Genomic DNA, 23,568 nt, shown 5'->3' on the forward strand with positions numbered 1-23,568 from the left:
ATATATATATATATATATACATATAACTTTTCCAACAAACTGCGCGCCGATTATTTGTTGGACTTAAAACACAGTAATTGTTAGAATTATAAACCCTTCCCTCCCCGGAATTAAATCGACTCGATTTAATTATCTAAAAACTGTAAAGAAATTTATTGCGAAAAATATTACCTCAGCCAGGGTTCGAACCTGGAACCTCCCTCATTCCTTGTAGGGCGTCATACCAATTCGACCACCGAAGCATGTGGTAATATTTATCGCAAAACCGGTTAATAATAGCTTGAAACGTCTTTCTCAGGCGACGTAAATTTCCAAGTTCGAATCCTGGCTGAGGTAATATTTTTCGCAATAAATTTCTTTACAGTTTTTAGATAATTAAATCGAGTCGATTTATTTCCGAGGAGGGCAGGGTTTTTAATTCTAACAATTACTGTGTTTTAAGTCCGACAAATAATCGGCACGCAGTTTGGAAAAATTATATGTATATATATAGACATATATGTATACAAAAACTAATATAAAGCTGTCAAAGACCTAAGCTTGGATCGCATGGCTTTTGATTCTAATTGATTGTATATCGTTACGATCCTATTTCTCTTATTATTATTTATTCAAGTCGCCTGAGAAAGACGTTTCAAACTATTATTAGCCGGTTTTTGCGATATTACCACGTGCCTCGGTGGTCGAATTGGTACGACGCCCTACACGGAATGAAGGAGGTTCCAGGTTCGAACCCTGGCTGAGATAATATTTTTCGCAGTAAATTTCTTTACAGTTTTTAGATAATTAAATCGAGTCGATTTAATTCCGGGGAGGGAAGGGTTTTTAATTCTAACAATTACTGTGTTTTAAGTCCGACAAATAATCGGCGCGCAGTTTGTTGGAAAAATTATATGTATATATATATAGACATATATGTATACAGAAACTAATATAAGGCTGTCAAAGACCTAAGCTTGGATCGCATAGCTTTTGATTCTAATTAATTGTATATCGTTACGATCCTATTTCTTCTTATTACTATTTATTAAGAAGAATTGAAGCTATTACTTGGGTTGGAATAGGAAGACCCTTGAACGGGAGAACAGAGATATGCACCACTTGGGTTTTATTTTTTTAAAGTAGTTGCACAACAATTATTTTTTAAAGCAATATTATATTCTCTTTGTAATTGGCGCAATTTAAAGATTTCATATATATTTTTTTGAAATAACATGTCACTTAGGTTGAGTTAGGTAACGCAGTTTTGTGATATAATTTTGTTAAGGAGAAATAAAGCTACTACCACTCAGTCGGTTTTTGGATTTACATTACAATTTATTCAAATGTTTTCTCTTTATTCTGCATTTACATAAAATTATTTGCTGAACTAATAAATACGTGATATTTGTTATGCAGGAACGTTTACTACTACGTCAACTACTACAACGAAATTACACCGTAAAATGGAGATCCAGACCTTAGAGAAGTCAGAATCTAATAACAGTGGTGGTAAGATTTAGATATTATTTAGATATTATTAGTTTACCGTATATATATAAGGTATTCCACATGCTAAATCGACCTGTGTTTGACCTTCGACCTCTCGGATTCGGTCAGCGATTTTTTATGTTATTGTTCCAACTCTAAAATGCACTCAGATTTTTTTTAGATTTTTTTTATAAAATTGATTCAGGTATAATTTTTTAAATCGACATATCGATGGCCACTATTTAAAAATCTAAACAAATTCTCAAAAATCCTATGTCAGATATCAAAATTTTTAAACCTTGACCCAAGTGGGCCGGCGATTGGTTCTAATTTTTTTGAGTTTTTTTCAAGTTTTTTTTAAACAAAATAATAAATTTCTTTTGCCAGTGAATAGAATAACAATTAAAGTACTTTAAATTGACCGTAACTGGCAATATATAACGTCTTTTCCGAAATGAACATTGAAAAACTGTGAGCCAACTTAGTTTGTCGGATTCACACAGCACTTTTTCAGATCATCATCAAGACATTATTAATTTTGACCATAGGTTTTGGTCAGTTGATGTAATTTCCAAATTAAATAGTTTAAATTTTTATTGCGATCATTTTTTTGTAAATGTTTTTAAAGGAATTTTTTAAAATAAAAAAAAATCGCGTTGAAAAAATCTGAAAAAATTCTCAAAAATCCTGCGTTATATAAAAATGTTAAAGCAACAGCCAAACCAATTTAAGTGGTTTTACGTCATTTAATTACATATCTTCGTGAAAAATAATCGCAGAGCGATATTTAAAAAAGCATTTAAAGCTTAAACTCTCAGCTTTCAATTACTTTCTGCGAAGATTTTATTACAAATGTTATTAATTTAAAATGAACCTAAAGTACTATGTACATATACATATATTTGTGTATGTGTGTGTATATGTATACATAATATAATATAGAATGATGTATTATATTTACGTACTTACATATATAATTATATAATAATAATATAATAACGATAATAATTAATTTTTCAAATCCAGAGAAAATTTATTATTTTCACAAATTGCAAAAAAGCTCTCCGCTTTCCTCTGCTATAACTCGTAAACTATCTATCTGAGAAAAAAGTGTTCGAAACAAAAGTTGTAGAAAATAGTATGCTCTACAACTTTGCAACAAACAATTTTGCTCTAAATTGCAGTAAAAACGAGATATTCGGTGAAAAACCAGAGTATGGCGCCATTTATTCAAAATGGCGGCGCGAGCGGCAGCTTGCCGAGATCGCAAACTTAGGATTGTTATTAAGGCCCCAAAATGAACCAAATTGCCAACTATAAACAATCCATGACCTTTTGCAACCTTGAACCTACCCATTGACTGGGTTATGCTATATTCACGAAACTTTAGTGAGTAACACGTTATTTTCATAAATATATACACTTACTCGCAAAAAAAGGGCCACTTGAAATCAGTGCTAAAAGCACCAAATTCAAAGTTACATATCTTTGTGAAAAATAATCGCAAAGTGATATTTAAAAAAGCATGTTAAAGCTTGCATTCTCAGCTTTTGAATGCTTCGAGACTCGTTTCGCTGTGAAGATTTTACTACAAACGGCGCTAATTTAAAGTGGACCTTACAAAATTGAAGAAAAAAACTTCGACTTTCATAGCGTGCACGTAAAAAAAAAATTTATTCTCCAAATTTTATTGATTGTATTGCAAAATTTAACATTTTTCTCGTTAAAATGCTTTTTTAATTATTGCGCTATTATTTTTTTCACTAAGTTATGCCAATTTGAAGTAAGTAGTGCATTTTCTGGTCTTTTCTTTGAGAACCTGTATTCTGTCGCCGATATTCGTAACTTTTGACTTTTTATGAAAACTGCTCCGTTGGCAAAATGGTGCAAATAACAAATTGCATTATTCCTACGAAAGTGACTAACAACGGGATACTTATATCCGCTGTGACACACACACACACACACACACACACACACACACACACACACACACACACACACACACACACACACACACACACACACACACACACACACACACACACACACACACACACACACACACACACACACACACACACACACACACACACACACACACACACACACACACACACACACACACACACACACACACACACACACACACAAATCACGCGCGCAAGATGTGAGTCCGACTGTGTAACCTCCCCGTGAAAGAAGATAATTTAATTTTTTCTCAAAATTAGTCAAAATTATTGTGTTTAAAAAACTCTCACATCACTTAAAATGACCATCGTCATTATCTGTACTGTACAAATTACTCGACTCAAGATGCTCTATATGGTCAGATTTATCTTGTGTGAGTGCATGCGTGTGTGTGTGTCACAGCGGAGATAAGTATCCCGCGGTTCGTTACTTCCTTAAGAATATTGCAATTTGTTATTTGCACCATTTTGCCAACGGAGCAGTTTCAAAAGTTACGAATATTGGCAGCAAAATACAGATTTTTAGAGAAAAACTTAAAAATCCGACCAAGAAGGTTTTGTCAGGTTTCTATTCGATCGCCATCTCTCGGATGGGGATGGCAACCCACCGAGAGTATTTTGCCTAGTGTGGGGGTATGGTAAGGATAGGTGCGCTCAGGTTCCCATAATAACTATATCTTTTTGGAGGTAAAATCTCGCTCTATATTATTCTTTATCTATGTACAGGTTTATATACAGTAACTGATTGATCTCTTTGGTATATGTGAAAATAGATGGATGTGCAGAATGTGCACGCTTGCTACTTCTGCTTCTGAAATGAGACAATCGACTTTTTAAATCTGCTATCTGTTTTGTCAGTTTGATAATCTGTTGCTCAATTGACGAGTTTGATGTCGTGGGCTGCACACTGGCCACGGCTACGGTTCTGCAGGTGACTTCGTAAATTTTGTCGGCCTGCTCGGCTACCTCCTTCAGGTTGTCAGCACTCCGTGTAGCCAAAATAGCTTGTAACTGGGACGGTAATTTGCCTATCCACAGGGTACGTAGGAGTTACTCCGGTATGGCCGTGCTGGTCAATGCTTGTAGATGTCGCAGAAATTGAAAAGGTTTGCGGTCGCCCATTTCCCCAAGTTCCAATAACTGTCGGATTTTCTGCTCCTGAGAGAGCGACAGGCGTTGTATTAGCGCCTTTTTTATACTCTCGTATTTATTGTTTTCGGGAGGTTTTGTAATTAAATTTTTAATTTCTTTGGCGTGCTTAGTCTCAATGTGTGACAAGACATAAGCGTATTTAGTGCCGTCTTGCGTACTGTCTCCTAGTGTGAATTGTCCTTCGATTTGCACGAACCACAGCTCGGGCTCGTCCGCCCAGAAAAGAGGTACTTTCAATGCCACCCGGTTGACTTGCAAACGTTCTTCTGCCGGTACGCTCCCTGAGGGTCCTGCCTGTGGTTCCGTCTCATCGGCAGTTCAATTGTATATAGAGTGAGATAGAGCAATATCACGTCGGGGTCACCAATTTGTGGGGGTATGGTAAAGATAGGTGCGCTCAGGTTCCCACAATAACTATACCTTTTTGAAGGTAAAATCTCGCTCTATATTCTTTATTTATGTACAGGTTTATATACAGATACTGATTGATCTCTTTGGTATATGTGAGAGTAGATGGATGTGCGGGATTGTGTAGTGTATTATTGAGTGTGGTGTTAGTCTCTGAACAGCTTTTTTATTAGGGACCTCTTCTTCGCGCTCACATCCTTCCGCAGGAACAGATCTCGCCCGGAAGTCCTCGGCTTGCTCTTCGGTGTAATAGGTAGAGGACTCAAGCGGATTCGAGAAGACCGAGGTCGAGAAGTCTGGAAGACGTGTTCAGTCTGCGTCGCCACAGATATCCCAGGAGTGCTCGAATTGGTCGGAGCGGGTAGGAGCCGGATACGTAGTACTCGGTTCGGCAGGTCGATAAAATGTAGCTTCCGCGGCAGGAAAGTCTTCTCAACCTTGGAAATCGGGAACTGTTGCATATATTCAATGTTCTGTTATACATTTTATAATCTATGACTGTAGTACGTTATTGGTGTGAGAATGCGTCTCTATGTTAATTTTTAGTCCTTGCTCTCTGAGTGGTGTGGCGCTTCCCGCCAAACTTGTCTTCCGTTTTATTATACCGTTGTAACGAGTTCTTGTTCTGAGAAATATATTACTATCCGAGAAATATCAGTTTCATTCTGTGTCAAAATCCTAACAGGTTATGGGCCCAGAGACGCTAGAATATCTGTGGTCACTGCGGAAGTTGTTTTTGGACAGAAAACAGTTTGAATAAGATTAAGCCGTGGTATATATATAAAGTAAAGTTATCTGACCGCGTGAACTAAAGAAACATGTCTAACGAAACGCCTCAAGCGTCGGCATCGGCTAGAAACATAATCTTGCCGAGCATCAATAAATTAAAAGGGTCAGAAAACTATAATACCTGGAAATTCGCCATGAAGATGACATTGATGCGGGAGAAGGTTTGGGGATATGTGACTGGAGAGGCATATCGTGCGGGCGCGGCTCCTGATCCGGAAAAGGATGCCGAAGCTCTAACCACAATCTGTCTAAGTGTCGAAACTAACCTCTATCTTTTTGTTATGAATGCCAGCAAGGCGAAAGATGCCTGGGATGAACTCGCAAAGGTATTTGAAGACAAAGGTGTCAACCGAAGAATAAGCCTGATCAACTATTTGCTGGACCAGAAACTTGAAAAACATAGTAGCATGCAAAGCTATATTACTGCGATTATGTCAACGGCACAGAAGTTGACAGACATTAACAAAGGCTTGGATGATGATTTAATTGCAGTGGTAATGTTACGTGGTCTCCCAGCAGAATATAAGCCGATGAAAATGGCTTTGGAAAATTCTGGAACAGAAATAACGACAGAAATGGTGCGGAGAAAGCTGCTACAAGAAGATTTGAGAAATAGTTTGCAAGAAGTATCTCCGGGGGAATCTGTTCTTTACACCAAAGGCAAGAAAGCAACCAAGAAGAATCCTAAAGAGAGATTCAAGTGTTATGGGTGTGGTGGCAAAGGACACTTCAAGAATGAATGTCCTGAATTGAAAAAACAGCAAGATAAATCCAAAGAGAAGCCTAGTGCTAAAGAAAACGACAAAAAGAAGAATAAAGAGTGGACTCTCTTGACAGCTTTAGGTTCATCGTCAGACTTTAATCCGAATGTTTGGTACATAGACTCTGGTGCGTCATCTCACATGACTTTAAGAAAAGACTGGCTGCATGACATGAAAGAAGTTGGAAGTAAGGACTTAGAAGTTACCTGTGCCAATGATAAAAAACTGTCAAGTGCCGGAAAAGGAAACGCAGTGATAAATGTAAATGCTAGGGATCTTAGAGTAATTTCAGATGTTACTTATGTACCGAAACTAGCTGCAAACTTATTATCTGTTTCTAAAGCTGTGAACAATGGTTTATGTGTATTATTTAGTTCTGCAGGTTGTCAGTTCTTTGTAGAGGCGGAATGCAGCGTAAAAGGGGAGGCTGTACTGACTGGATCAGAAGAAGGTGGTATATACAAACTGGACCATGCTCAACCAGTACCCAAAAATGCTGCGTTAATGTCTTCTGCTGGAGAAAACTTGAGAGAGCTATGGCACAGAAGATTTGGACACCTGAGTCAGAAAGGGATGGATCTGCTAAAGAATGGCATGGTGGAAGGTATTTTTTTTGGAAATGAATCGTATGAACCATGTGTATCCTGTATTCAGGGGAAGCAGCATAGATTCCCGTTTATCAGTGCTGGTGAAGAAAGAAGGTCGCAAAAGCTGGAACTCATTCACACAGATGTCTGCGGCCCTATGTCGGAAGTATCAGCAGGAGGAGCAAGGTATATGCTCATTTTTGTAGATGACTATACAAGGAAAATTTTTGCCTATTTCTTAGAATCCAAAGAGCAGGTATTTGAAAAGTTCAAATTATTTAAAGCTAAGGTAGAAAATGAAACTGACTTGAAAATTAAGGTAATTTGTTCGGACAATGGAACTGAATATACTAATAAGAAGTTTCAATTTTTTCTACAAGAAAATAGTATTGCTCATCAGTTGACAGTACCATATACCCCTGAACAAAACGGGGTTGCAGAACGAACAAATAGATCAATCTGCAAAATGGCAAGAAGCATGCTCATGGATTCTGGTCTAGGAAAGAAGATGTGGGCTGAAGCGTGTGAAACAGCTGTGTACCTTAAAAATAAAGCACCGCACAGAGCAGTGACTCAGATGGTACCTGAAGAAAAATGGTCCGGTAAGAAGATAAACCTTGGTCACTTAAAGGTTTTTGGCTGTCCTGCTTATATACATGTTCCCGATGAGCTACGTACGAAGTGGGATTCTAAGAGCAAAAAGGCCATATTTGTTGGATACTGCGAAGAAGGCTATAGGTTTATTGATCCGGAGAAGCCAAGAAGAATCATCAGAGCAAGAGACGTGATTTTTCTGGAAAACTACAAGAAGAATGAAAGAGATCCTGATACTAGCATCAAGGAAGAGTCTGATATGGAAGACATGAAAGAACCAGCTGTAAGAAAAGTAATCGATTTGAACTCCGTGGGAATGGAAATGAATGATGATGAAGAGGAACATCTACAATTAATAGAACAGTTGGAAGATGTCCAGGCACCAGACAACATCCAGATAGAAACTAATAATACCAGTGAGGAAGAAACATACAGTACTGGCGAGGAAGAAATTATTCCGGAACTTGAGTCTGATAGAAGATACCCAAAGCGAAATCGAACAGCTAAGCAGTACCCTGATTATGTGATGTATGCGGCCATAAGCAACATGGATGATCCATGCAGTGTAGAGGAAGCAATGCAGAGGACAGACAAAGAACAATGGAAAATGGCCATGAAAGAAGAACTGTCGTCAATGCAAGATAATGGGGTCTGGGAATTAGTAAAGCCACCAGTGAATGCAAAAGTAATTGGGTGCAAATGGGTATTTAAAGTCAAGCGTGCATGTGACGGAAGTGTGCGTTATAAAGCTAGACTCGTAGCCAAAGGCTATAATCAGTGCTATGGTATTGACTATTTCGAAACTTTCTCACCCGTAGTCAGGCGATCTACAATAAGAATTTTATTTACATTAGCTGTACAATTTGATTTAGAAATTAATCATCTCGATGTAACTACTGCTTTTTTGCATGGTGAGCTTGAGGAAGTAGTATATATGTCACTCCCAGAAGGAATTGAAAACGCTGAGTTTTTGAACAGGGTGTGTTTGCTTAAAAAATCCATCTATGGCTTAAAACAGGCATCTAGATCATGGAATAAAAAGGTAAATAAGGCGTTGATAGAACTTGATTTCAAACGTTTAGAAGTAGAGCTTTGCGTTTATTTTAAGAAAATAGGTAACCTTATTCTTATCATATGCCTATATGTGGATGATTTTTATATACTCTATAATGATAAAAAAAAGAATGAAAGATTTAGTTGCTCAACTTAGTACTAAATTTAAAATTAAAGACTTGGGAGAAGCACGCCAATGCCTGGGAATGAAAATCAGTAGAAATAAAGTTGCCGGGACTTTGCATCTTGATCAAGAACAGTATATCGGTTTTGTACTTAAGAAATTCGGGATGTTAGAATGTAATCCTGTTCGAAGTCTGACGGAAACGATTTTTTTAGAAATTATATCTGAAGCTAAAGAGAAGACTGAAGATATACCTTATAAGAATTTAATAGGTTGTTTGACGTATCTCGCAATAAACACTAGACCGGACATATCTTATGTAGTTAGTGCATTAAGTCGTTTCAATGACTGCCCCACTGAACAGCTTTGGAACTGTGCGAAACAAGTACTGCGTTATTTAAAAGGAACTGTTCACTATAGTCTGGAGTTTAAGAAATGTAAGGATAAAGATTTTAATCTCGTAGGCTGGGTTGATGCTGATTGGGCAGGCGACAGAATTGATAGAAAATCCTATACAGGATATGTGTTTAAATTGGGTGAATGTCTTATCTCATGGGAAAGTAAAAAACAAAATTTAGTTGCCCAGTCCTCTACTGAGGCTGAATATGTAGGATTAACAGAAGCGAGTAAAGAAGCGTTATATTTAGGAAACCTTATCTCCGATCTACTAGAAAAAGAAAAGGGAAAGAGGATTATCATCTTCAATGATAATCAAAGCGCCATTAAGTTGTCAGGGAATCCAGTTCATCATAGCCGTACAAAACATATAGATGTTAAGTACCACTTCATTAGAGAATGTATCGAAAACGGCCGTATTGAAGTGCGATACCATCTGAGTACCATCTGAGCGGATGCCAGCAGATGTATTGACCAAGGGTCTATCAAATGTAAAGCACTTAAATTGCGTAAGAGCTCTAGGGCTGAATGTAGACAAAGGTCAATTGTCATAGATTAAGGGGAAGTGTTGCATATATTCAATGTTCTGTTATACATTTTATAATCTATGACTGTAGTACGTTATTGGTGTGAGAATGCGTCTCTATGTTAATTTTTAGTTCTTGCTCTCTGAGTGGTGTGGCGCTTTCCGCCAAACTTGTCTTCCGTTTTATTATACCGTTGTAACGAGTTCTTGTTCTGAGAAATATATTACTATCCGAGAAATATCAGTTTCATCCTGTGTCAAAATCCTAACAGGAACGGACCCTCAGCCTTGACCTCAGGTACAGGAATCGGAATCGGACTTGGGAAAAGCAGCGCCTTGGTTTCCATCGAATTTGATACTGCCCGTCGGGGTGGGTCGTAACGACCCCGGAAACCTTTCCGCGGCAGGGTGTTTGTCGACTATTACCGAAGAAAGTTAATGCCCTGCAAAGCAGGTATAAACAAAAGCCCCAGAGAAGTACACTCCGTAATCAAAAGGGTTATTAAGCACGCCCTGACTGGTGATCCTGAGAACGCTAGAAAAACCCTGCTGAGCGGCTCTCGTTATAAAAATCGATGTCGAACTTTAATTACGAGCAAAGGATACTGGTGATGCGCCGCGTAGCGGGCGCGAGTCGAACTCTCTCGCCGCGCGAGCCCGCACTGCTGCCCGCGCCGCGCGCACCCTGCTGCACGTCCGGGCTGCCGCCCGCGCCGCGCGCGTTTTGTCGCACGTTCGTGGTGGACAACGAGAAGCCTTCACTGGCGCACAGTACAATTGCGCACGTTGCAATTGCACACCGTGCTATTGGACACATAAAGTTGCACACCGTTCGATTGGACACGTTTTAATTGCGCACAGTTCAATTGAACACCGTTGCTTTTGGACACACGACACATATTATTAACTAATTTAAATAAATAAACATATATTGCATTGGACACAGTTTTTTGCGCACAGTTTAATTGCGCACAATTCTCTTGCACACAGTTTAATTGCGCACAGTTCTTTTGCGCACAGTTCAATTGCGCACAGTTTAATTGCGCACAGTACATTTGCGCACAATTTATTTGCCCACAGTTTATTTGCGCACAGTTCAATTGCGCAAAGTTCTTTTGCGCACAATTCATTTGCACACAGTTCGATCATGCGCATTTAAAAATTATCATACACACAAACACACACACCACACATACGCGCGCACGCGCGCGCGGAGGTGCAAGGAGGGCCCTCGGCCCCTCTTCCCGCACCTACCTCCGCCGATAGGCAGGGTGAACCTCCTTCACAACTTAGCATGTACGCTTGATCGAACTGTGCGCAAATGTACTGTTCGTAAATGTACTGTGCGCAAAAGAACTGTGTGCAATTAAACTGTGCAAAAAAAAAACTGTGCGCAATTAAACTGTGCGCAAAAGAACTATCCAACGCAACACACACACACACATACGTTTATTTATTTAAATAAGTTAATAATGTGGTGTGTCTAAAAGCAACGGTGTCCAATTGAACTGTGCGCAAATGAAATGTGTCCAAACGAACTGTGCGCAATTGAACCGTGTCCAATCAAACGGTGCGCAATTTTATGTGTCCAATAACACTGTGCATCATACTATCGGCAAAAGAAGAATCAAAATTGGAAAAGTGGATTATCGATAAAGCAAAAGTAGGCTTTCCAATGCATCCTGAAATGGTGAAAAATGCTGTACAAAGTGTTCTGAAGGAAGATGGTCGAAAGAATCCACTCGACGATAACAGGCCTGGGAAAAAGTGGCTAACTCTGTTTCTCAAACGGAATCCAGAAATAGTCAAACAAAAAACTGACAAGGGGACCTTCAGGCTAACGGATTTTTGTTTTTTTTTTCGTACTTACTGTACTTGAGGGTCATCACTCGGACATTAATTTCCCAAAGTATTAAAACGCGTTTTTTTAAAAAAACTCGAGAAAATCGACTTTGAAGAATTCCGAGCGCGCTATGTACACAGAATTTTAATTTTAATGTAAAATTTATCATATCTATGCTAATTAATATTTAATCGTTTTCAATTTTGTTTCCAATGAAAAACTTACATCTTATTTTGAATATTGGTACAAAAATGAAAAACGTCAGGTAGGAAATAAAATAGTTTTATATTTTTGAAAATTACGAGAAAATACAGCGCAAAAATGATATTAATAAAAATATTGTTTAATTTTTAAAAGTGAATTATATGATATGAAATATATAGTTTAAAATATATTGTATACAGTCGTTTTACACGTCAATATTGCACGAACCAGGATGATAATCATCGTAAAAGCAAGGGAAACAATAAGTTTCACGGCATCTAGCACACCGTACGAACGCAGATATTTTACAGGCGCAAGGTTTTTTTTAAAATGTCTATTGGAAAACATACTTCATTGACGTTCATAAAAATGTCTCTATCATCACAAAGGTTTGAAGCGAATCGCCACGCGTATCGAATCATGTTCTTAAAGATTGGAGAGAACAGCTGGTGATGTACAATAGATTGAATTTTAATGCAATTTTCTCGAGAATTAATTAAAATGCCTGTAAAATATCTGCCTGTAAAATATCTGCGTTCCTACGGTGTGCTAGATGCCGTGAAACTTACTGTTTCCCTTGCTTTTACGATGAATATCATCCTGGTTCGTGCAATATTGACGTGTAAAACGACTGTATACAATATATTTTAAACTATATATTTCATATTATATAATTCACTTTTAAAAATTAAACAATATTTTTATTAATATCATTTTTGCGCTGTATTTTCTCGTAATTTTCAAAAATATAAAACCATTTTAATTCCTACGTGACGTTTTTCATTTTTGTACCAATATTCAAAATAAGAAGGTGTAAATTTTTCATTAAAAACAAAATTGAAAACGATTAGATATTAATTAACATGGATTTGATAAATTTTACATTAAAATTAAAATTCTGTGTACATAGCGCGCTCGGAATTTTTCAAAGTCGATTTTTTCGAGTTTTTCTGAAAAGCGCGCCTTAATACTTTGGGAAATTGATGTCCGAATGATAACTCTCAAGTACAGTAAGTACGAAAAAAAAACAAAATTCCGTTAGCCTGAAGGTCCTCTTGTGAGATTATTTCTCAGGCGAGAACGGCTGTAACGAAAGAAAAAATACAAGCTTGGTTCGCTGAAGTCATCAAATTCATGGAAGAAGATGGTACCGCCGATGTATTGGAAGATGGCAATTGCATATTCAATTGCGATAAAATTAAAATGCACACGTGTCCAAAGACGGGCATTGTTTTCGGTCCAAAAGGATTCAGAAATCTTTGCAAAATCGCTAGTGGCCCTGAGAAAAAATCGATCACAGTATTGTGCACATATTCTGCCGTTGGAGATGTGCCTACTCCGATGGCGGTCTACCCTTACACGAGAAGATCCCTAACCACATTGCTGACTCATTTTTCGACGGATGGGCTATTGGTCGTTCTGATTCTGGGTGGATGGTGTCAAGCATTTTTTACAAATACGTGGCAAACGCATTTTATCCGTGGTTAGTGGAAAAAAACTGTGACGTGACAAGTCGCGTCTACTTCCCGGACGGGCTCGGCCGAAGGGAATTCGGGGATGCCTCCTCGTCGGAGCGAGGGGAGGGCGGTTGCGTACTATTAATTAGTCTAATTAGCATTTAAGTTTAAGGGATCGCTGGTGGTGACCGGAGTCAGCCTGTAACGGCCGCAAACCGCAACGGGGAAGAGCTGTCAAGACTAAGGAGGCGGCCGGGGGACATGGTCGGCAGTCGGGTTGCCCGGACCTCCCCGCAAGCGCATTTGAATGCCGCCGGCCGGAATCACTCCGCACTCGGTCACAACAGCGGCAGGAGAGGAATCGAGAGAACCCCGGGGCACACCCGAGCGAAATGCCACTCAGGCCAGGGTGCCGAGGAGCGGCCCAGGGAAGTGCGCAGCCCCGCGACCGCCGCCCCGAGGGGCTGCCGGCGGACAGAGCCGAGGCCCGGCCAGCCTGACCCGAACACCGGCTCAATCATCGCAGCCCGGACAGCCGGTTGATTCAAAAAGCCCGCGCCGAGTTGGAGTGGCGCCGCCGGAAGGAGAGGCGCGTGAGAAGCCGAGGCGCCGATGAGAGCGCCCTAAAGCGGAGTGGCACCACCGGAAGGAGCGGCGCACGAGCAGCCTAGGCGCCGGAAGCTCTAGGATCGGCAATCCGGTCGCGCTGCACGTTACGGCGCAGGCGCGGGGAACCGGCGCTATCCCGGCGGACCATAGTCCCGACACTGTCGAGCTGGCTGGAAGCGAGAAAGCATCGCCCGAGTTACGAGCCGCCCGGACTGAAGGAGAAACACCGACAAATTGTAAGGTCACTACCCTGGCGTCCCCGCGTTAGGAAAAGAGGGTTCACTCGAGGCGCTGGCCCCAGACACGTATCGGTTACCTAGGCGCGGCAGGAATGACCTATAGACGGCGGTATGAGCGCGTGCTTTACCTTGCGCTCGCATTCGAGAGAATCGTGTTGGAATTCGTGCACGGGCGCCGCCGAGAGTGAACCCTCCTGTAAGTAGAGACCAATTGTGCCCTCCCCGGGAACACCGTCACAGCCGACAGTCGCGTGGCGTTGAATTGTGTGAGTCAAATTGATCGGGTCGTATCCACTCATGTTAATCGGAATAATCGTGTTGCGTTTAAGTGCGTAAATTGGGATGATCGTGGCGTGTCTCGCGTAGAGATAATGGTAGCGAGTCGCAAGGAAAAACTGCGAGCCGCGAGTGGTCATGTATTTTAAAGGGCACTCGGCCGCGTAGTGGAATAACGTATCCGGGCCCTCGAGGAAAGTGAAAATTGCGTTTGGCGGGACGAGATCATCATCGGGATCGGCGCGGAGCGCGGAATCTCCGGACTTGCGAAAGAATTCGGAATTCGCGTGGCAAGCCGCGGGATCGTCCGCGATACGAGTCCTTATTTTGTGTTCGGGGGCAATCGCCGGCCAGCGTCGCCGACACGGCGATATCGCCCATAAGTTTTGCGTTGTGCGGAATCGAGGTGGCCCGGGTACGCATCGAAGACGTAAAAGGAGGTGTTGCAATTCGATTAGTCGGCCTCGCAGCGTAATATTCGTGATGCGTTTATAGTAAGGTACCGCGTTACTTTAAGTTTATCGTGAGTATTGTCTCTGTGTAAGCTTTCTTGCGTTCATTTATTGCGTTAACTTCGCGTTCATCCCTTGCGTTAAACTTTCGTGCGTTCGTCTGCGTTGATTATTTTTGCGTTCATCTGTTGCGTTAATCTTTTGTGCGCTTATTTATCGTGTTCAACCTTCGACATTATCGCGTTCACATATTCTGATATTCTGGTGTTACTCTATCCGGCATTCTCGCGTCCGTTTACTGCGTTAGTTTTCCGGCATTCTTGCGTCAGCGTATCTGACATTTCTGCGGCAACCTACTCGACATCCTCGCGTTGATTCATTTTCTCTAGCGTTAATATCTTTTTATTCCACATGATCTAATTCTGAATATGATACGCTCGCACACATTATACCTACATCTACACTGACCGATATTACATTGCAAATGCATTATACCTACACTTACACCAACTGACTAAATATATTACATGTGATTCTTTTATTATATTTTTGTGTGATTACTTGCATTACGCCTCCTCTCCGAATTCTCTGACAAGAAACTACGCCCTGAGGTATCGTCGGAGATATCGCGTTGCATAGAATAGAGTACGGTGGTGCGACCTGTGGCACCTGGCGCCTAATTATTTTGTGTCTCAGCAACTTCGCGTCAATCCACGATTGCCCTCCCCCGGATTGCGAGACCGAGGGAAAAAACGTCGCAGAACATAAAGTTCCCGATCGTTCTTTTCTTTGACGGACACAAATCACATTTGAGTCTCGAACTGTGCACATTCTGCATTGAGTAAGAAATAATTGTGTGCTGTCTACCACCGAATTCTACTTATATCAACCGTGCGACGTATCGATGTTCCGACCGTTGAAAGTTTGCTGAAAAAGAATTGTTAGATCTCGTAAACATGAATCAGGCAAAGCTATTACAAAGGCAAACTTCGTTACCTTGTTTAAAACGGCATTCGACGAATCAGCTAAGAAAGAAACAATTACGAATGGCTTTAGAGCAGGCCTGTCTAACTGCTAGAAGCGAGGGAGCCACTGCTCCCACTCTTACCGCTTCAGACTTCCCCCACCATCCAGTAGTGTCAGTAATGGGGCAGCGGTTTCTCGCAACATAAGTAGAGTATAGCTTTATACAATTGCTTTATGCGTAAATAAAAATACGCATACGGAGCACGAGTGCGTGTCGTATTTTTATTTACGCATAAAACAATATAGCTGAGTATGGTATTGATGATGATATCTCGCTATGTATTATGATAATGTGACCTTTTCAGACAATAATTTACAATGCCATTTTGTATGTTGACATGATATACTTTGTCTAATGCGAAATTTGTGAATGTACTGCTCGATCAACAAGTGTTGAAATGTCAACACAGATTTCAAATGTTGCAATCCGCATTAAATGTGACAATGCAGCATCAGTCATCGAAGCACGACTTTTACTTTTTATTTGCTTCATTACTGAAAACGCACCCTCACAACGGTGGAATCAAACATGGAGCAGATTTTAATGCCAAAATTTCTTAATTTAAGATAAAGTGGTCTCCAATAAAAGCTTAAAAACTTCTAATTCACTTTTTGCTCGTACCATCAAAAAAGGATCGGCCTGTAGATCGCACAACTTTATTCGATATTCAACTTTTTGTTGATCAATTGCAACTGTCAGTGGGTTGTTAAAAAGAACAATATCAGTTTTTAAATGGTCAAAATCGGTAAAACGAGAATTGAATTTATTACTAATGTTATCTATAAAATTAGAAAAATGGATAAAACTTATAGAAGGAAAATCCTTGTTTATTCTTTAGAACAAAGAAAATGAACTAATTCGTCTTTCATTAGTTCTATTTTAAATACAGTTAAACGATTCCGAAATCCATTAATATGATGCATTAAATTTGAGATAGTTTGGTTTTGAGTTTGTAATTTTACATTAAGTTCACATTCAAATGTTGTGTAATGTCAACCAAAAAAGCAAGCTCACTCAAAAATTTTGAATCCTAAAATAATTTTTTCAAATCAGCGGTATCGCTCTTAACTTTATTTTTTTTTTAATATTGGTATTTCTTTTTTAAGAGCGAAAAAACGATTCAAACATTTACCAGCATCCAACCAGCGAACTTCGCAATGCAGTGGTAGATCTCCATATGCAGCATTTACTGCTTGCAAAAATGCCTGAAATTTGCGATGAGATAATGATTTATTACCGCCTCTAATTAAATTTGTTATTTTCGTCACTAATTTCATTGTTGAAGCCATCTTTATAATTTTTCCACATAAGACTTCTTGATGAATGATGCAGTGTATTATTCGACAAAAAATATTATGCTTTTATAATTGGCCACAAAATCCATGTTCAGTTCCTACCATTGCCTTTGCTTTATCAGTTACAATAGCAGTACATTTTTCGAAACTGTTACAAAATTTATTCACATGTTTCTAGACAGCAATAAATAAAGTCATAAAGGCAAATGAGAGCCGTTTCGCTCGATGGATGGGCGACAATAACAACAAAATTATAAAATTATTATATATAATATAAAGCAAACGTTTCGGTCTTTGGTTTGGACCCTCCTCAGTACATACAGATGGTCATCAGGGTGAATGCAGTGGTCAAAAGGTATAAAGCAGTGGTCACAATAATATAATGTAGTCAACTTCCGCTCTCCGAGATTTTTTGAGAGTATGCATCTCAAATCCTCAATCCGACTGTTACCTTAATATTCCGTCAGAAGAAAATTAAATAAATATAAATGGTCAAACGTTAAAAATTAAATCGTAAAAGTTACCTGACAGTCGAATTGATCAGAGTTAAGATATCATCTCAACGCGCATTATTACAACGAAAACGTCCTTCATTAGACGAGCGCAAGAGTTACAGTGACGAAATATAATGAGGCATCGGCATAACATTAAATAGAACTGTTGTGAGAAAAGAAATCAACAGTGTGGAAGTCCCTCGATAACCGGCGTATAAATATTATTAAGTCCCGCCGTGTCCTCCTGTAAGTTAAAGCTAACAGCCACATTAATAATAGCTTCGATTTAGTTAAGAAACTGTCAGGTATGCGCATTGACGACCATTTTGATCTGATATCGCTTGATGCGGTATCCTTGTTTACGAATATCCCTTTGGATTTGGCAATCACGAGCATTAGACATAGATGGCAATTTATCTCGCAAAACACTGATCTGCCTTTGGAGGAATTTTTATCAGCTATTCAATTCGTTTTTGATTCCACCTATTTCATTTTTGATGGTGTTATTTATAAGCAGACCTTTGGCTCCCCTATGGGTTCCCCATTGTCTCCTGTGATTGCGGATTTAGTGCTGGTGGATTTGGAGGTCAAGGCGCTCGAGCGCCTGCCTATCGTCGTGCCGATTTATTTCAGATATATAGATGATATTTTGATGTCTATGCCGAGGTCCTTAGTCAACACTGTCCTCGAAGTGTTTAATTCTTTCCACCGTAGACTGCAATTTACTGTTGAAATAGGACTTAATAGGATCAATTTTTTAGATACCACTGTTATAATCAATAACGGTATTATTGAGTTCGACTGGTATCATAAACCCACGTTTTCGGGACGATACTTAAATTTTTTCTCACACCACCCTCATTGTCAGAAAATCGGCACGATCGTTGGTATGGTAGATAGAGCGTTCTTGCTGTCCCATCCGAGGTATCAGCAAAAAAACATAAGAATGCTGATGGATATTTTGCTGGCTAATGGATACCCGTTTGAACTCGTGTTTAAGATTGTCAAAAAAAGAATTATCAAATTGATTAATGAGCAGCAGCGGGGAAGCGTGATGGACGCTCACGCTACTGACAGCATGGTTAAAGATCGTTTCTTTGTTGTTCCTTACATCAATAAAATCACTAATAGCTTTTGTAATACAATTAAAAAATTTAATTTGCGCACTGCAATGGTTGGCTTGAACAAATTGAGCTGGATTATCAAACCTTTGAAAGACAAGCTACATAATAACTTCTTGAGCGGAGTTGTTTATAAAATTTGCTGTCAGGATTGTGACGCTGGTACGTCGGCCAGACTAAGAGACAATTGGGAACCCGTATTAAAGAGCATCGTAATCAGCTTAGCAGAAATCTGAGGGATCTATCAGTTGTGTCACAACACCGTTTGGAGGGGCATGAGTTTGATTGGGACAATGTCTTAATTATGGATCGTGAGAGATCTTACTTAAAGAGAAGCATTTCGGAGATGTTTTATATTAAGCGCCAAAACAACGGCATTAACTTACAGGAGGACACGGCGGGACTTAGTAATATTTATACGCCGGTTATCGAGGGACTTCCACACTGTTGATTTCTTTTCTCACAACAGTTCTATTTAATGTTATGCCGATGCCTCATTATATTTCGTCACTGTAACTCTTGCGCTCGTCTAATGAAGGACGTTTTCGTTGTAATAATGCGCGTTGAGATGATATCTTAACTCTGATCAATTCGACTGTCAGGTAACTTTTACGATTTAATTTTTAACGTTTGACCATTTATATTTATTTAATTTTCTTCTGACGGAATTAAGGTAACAGTCGGATTGAGGATTTGAAATGCATACTCTCAAAAAATCTCGGAGAGCGGAAGCTGACTACATTATATTATTGTGACCACTGCTTTATACCTTTTGACCACTGCATTCAACCTGATGACCATCTGTATGTACTGAGGAGGGTCCAAACCAAGGACCAAAACGTTTGCTTTATATTATATATAATAATTTTATAATTTTGTTGTTATTGTCGCCCGTCCATCGAGCGAAACGGCTCTCATTTGCCTTTATGACTTTATTTATTATTGTTTTCGAGAGCTTTATTCTTGATATTTCTAGACAGCGTTAAAAATATCAATACTTTTCGTTGTATCGTGTAATGAAACCAATGACAACAACTCTTTATTAATAGAAAACTCGTTTTGGATACATCTCACAAATATACATAATTGACTAAATTGACTAACGTCTGAAATATCAGTGCTTTCGTCAAGGCATAGTGAAAAATATCGACAAGATTGCAGTAAATTTTTTAACTTTTGTTTAATGTCCATATCAATTTTCTTAATTCTAAGAGTAATAGTTTGGCGCGATAATGGTACTTGTTCGAATAATTATATTGCACGTGTATTATCGAAAGTTTTAGCCATTTCAATTGCACACTTTTTAATAAACTCTCCATCCGAAAACCACTTTTTCGCTCGTGCAATTTCTAAAGAAACGGCATAAGACGCTGCAAGACATTGTTGTTGCAAAGTTTTATTTGAAAACGGATTATTTTCAACATTTTCTGGTAAATGTTGTTGCATTTTGAGACTTTTCAAAATTTGTATCCTACTGTCCCCGTGATAATGCTCGTAATCTTTTTTATAACTTATATGTGCTATAATGGCGAGAAATATTCATAGAGGAAATTACAATGTTACATAGTAAACACTGCGGTTTATTTTCCGCAATTAAGAAAAAAAAATTTTCCAGCTCTGTTGAAATTGACGATTGGACGTATCTTTGCGTTGTCTTTTCGACATCGTTAATAAAGTTTAGAGTTAGAAAATATATAATAATAATAATAATAGTAGGGATATAAATATTATTCAGTTTTAATAATATGGTTTAAGGTTTAAGCTGTACTGTGCATACGCGTCATAACGTGGGAACAGTAAGCAGTATCTCGTAAAATGGACGATGTTTATAAGCAAGCTAGGATGCTAGATGATAGATCCGCTAGGACTAGGAATACGCGTCAAATACTGGAAGAATCGGGAAACCAAATGGAAGAGTAGGGGAATCCAAGTTCGAGCTCTGTGGTAGGGAAAAGAGCCGCGAATGGTCCGCGGGCCGCAGGTTAGACAAACCTGTTTTAGAGCATGTGGACTCTTTCCATTCAACCCTGATGAGGTTGATTACGCAAAGTGCATCTCAGAACGAAACAAAGTCATATGAAATAAAACATCGAAGGATGTTCCGGCTCCCAACGAATACGCGATAATAAAGAGAGTTATAGAGCAAACTTTAGGACCGGATGCAACAGATACACTCATACAAACATACCACGGACGCGACGACTGCGACGATTCCTTATTTAAAGTGTAGAAACTGTGCACGGAAAGATCAAACGGTTCGGATCTTCCCAATATGAACGCGGATATCAAGCGAGGAATCTAATCTCAATGTCAATGCTGCAACGGATCAGATACAAGAAATTAGAGCTCCGCATTCTTTGGACGGATTTGGTGCATTAAATGAAGTACCTATCGAGTTTATAGGAAGTGACGTCGATTTTTCCTTGACCAATATTGCAAACGAATTGTAAATTGGATGGATCAAACCTCATGGAATATCCAACCGATCAAGCTCTTATGACATCTACTTACATAATCGAGATTACTGTACTGAAGTCCGAAAATCCCGAAACTAAAGAGACTGATGTACGTAGTGTTCCAGCAGATCAAACGTCCCACAAGATTGACGCAGTTAGGATGAAGAAGACGCCAATAGAGCAACCCGAGTCCACAAATCCTAAAACTAAAGAGGGGTAAATATGCAGAATTTGGGCCTCCTCACCGATTTCGTTGAGCTTAAACTTAATCGACGCGTTTTTGCACAAAACGACTGAATCTGGCAGAAAAAAGTGTCTCTCTGCCCCGCGATCAGGTTATGAGACCTGTTATACCGATGAGATGTAGCGACTACGAACATGCCCTGTAGCCATATGCGCATGCTCGGTGGCCGCACGCGCATGCAGCAGATCACGTGACAACTGTTTGGTTGGTAAGTCAGAAGTGTAACATAATTTGAAATGATATTTTTTCGGCGTATAGATTAGTGACGCTTTAAAAATATTTAAGTGTTTAAAGCGCGTCAACTAACCTATGTAGGTTAGTAACGCGCTCTAAAAGTATTTAACTGTTTAATGATTTTTGTTAAAGCAGAGCGCACACACACACGTGTGTATGTCCTGCTTTATAAAAGTTGTGATTTTCGTTAAAGCAAGGCACACACACGTGTGTATTCCCTGTTTTATGGAAGTTGTGATTTTCGTTAAAGCAGGGTACACATGTGTGTGCCCTGCTTAGGTTAGTGACGCGCTTTAAACACTTACATACTTTTAAAGCGCGTCACTAATCTATACGCCGAAAAGATATCATTTCGAATTATGTTACACTTCTGACTTACCAACCAAACAATTGTCACGTGACCTCTTGCATGCGCGTGCGGCCACTAAGCATGCGCATATGGCCGCAGGGCATGTTCGTAGTCGCTACATCTCGTCGGTATGACAAGTCTCATAACCTGATAGTCGTCAACTTTAACTGTTAATATTTCGCTTTCCAGGGCAGAGCAACACTTATTTTCTCTGCCAGATTCTTTTGTTTCACGCAAAAACGCGTCGATTAAGTCCAAGTTCAACGAAATCGGTGAGGAGGCCCAAATTCTGCATATTTACCCTATTAAGATTACAGATACCTACTTTATGTGTAAAATCTTGCGAAATAAATGATACGTTAATACCTATAGCTAATTTATTTGATAGTGTTGAGGAACTTTGTTTCTTTATGTGGATTATTGAGAGGATTGAACAATTATCGCTATGTTTACTTTATTCGTATTAGTATACAGAGTACTCAGCGTTTCACCTTCTGAGAGACACTAAATTCTAAGCAGAACTTTGTTTGCCGCGCGCGGCCGGCTGCTGTGCCGTTGGCGCGCTCGCTCCCGGCAGGACGCGGCACAGGGTTGCCGCTTGGCAGGGGCGCACTCGTATGCGATCGGTGTGGCAGTTGAGCCGCCGTATGCCGGGGTGCTCACAGCCGCTACAGAGAGCGACTTACTTTTTTTGTTTTGCGTTATTTGCAGGTCGACAAATGTTTTTCTGTTGCCTATCGTAATGTCGAATGTTTTGCTTAATTCATTCAATATAGTCTCTAGAATGTCTTTTGACTTCGCTGCGCCTAAACCGTTGTCGACGAACAATGCGAGATTAGTTATTTGGGTAACAAGTGCGGAATTTGAGAATTGGATACGGGTGCAGAGTGACGCACGAGCCGAAAGCGAGGGGTCCGGAGGGCAGGGGGGTTCGGGGAAGCGAAGCCCCCCCCGAGTCGAAAACTTGGGCGCAGGCGGAGAGGGGGGTGCGGGGGGGAAGGGCGGAGCCCCTGCCCCTGCCTATGATAAAGCAACGTTTATTACAGAAGCAAACATGATGCAATAAGAAAGTGAAACAACATCACGTATGCGTCGTAGTCCAATCGTTCTCGACCAACAAGAATTGGGTCAAAATGCTCGTAGGCTCGAGGTGTCTCCGTTTCGCAGTTGCCTTTGCAGGTCAGGTTTTCGCCGGCTCGTAGCTCGAGGGAACGGTGCCGGCACGTGCCGGGCTTCCCAACAATTCGCGTTTCGTTCCCGGAAGACGCGATCCCGACGACGGACGGCTTATCGATCGTCCTGGCGTGCAAATCCGCGCGATACACGTGCACACACATACACACCCGCTACGCGACTCCTCGACAATTTCGGGTACACAAAAAATTTTACATTGAGTCGGTCTCGGTTTCTAGCGTTTCTGAGGTTATGTCTGAGTGTC

General features: G+C 40.0%; 1 protein-coding gene across 1 annotated transcript in view; it reads left to right on the forward strand.

The window, feature by feature from the left end:
- Nucleotides 1-23,568, forward strand: part of LOC143897710 (uncharacterized) — a 248,959-nt gene that overhangs the window by 85,941 nt on the left and 139,450 nt on the right. Inside the window, exon 3 of the mRNA XM_077406549.1 lies at nt 1,399-1,491. Coding sequence (XP_077262675.1) covers nt 1,399-1,491 — 93 coding nt within the window. The remainder of the gene's footprint in view (nt 1-1,398; nt 1,492-23,568) is intronic.

Source organism: Temnothorax americanus, unplaced genomic scaffold (genome assembly GCF_048541705.1).
Source record: "Temnothorax americanus isolate GAGA-0224 unplaced genomic scaffold, ASM4854170v1 Scaffold21, whole genome shotgun sequence".
NCBI classification, from domain to species: domain Eukaryota; kingdom Metazoa; phylum Arthropoda; class Insecta; order Hymenoptera; family Formicidae; genus Temnothorax; species Temnothorax americanus.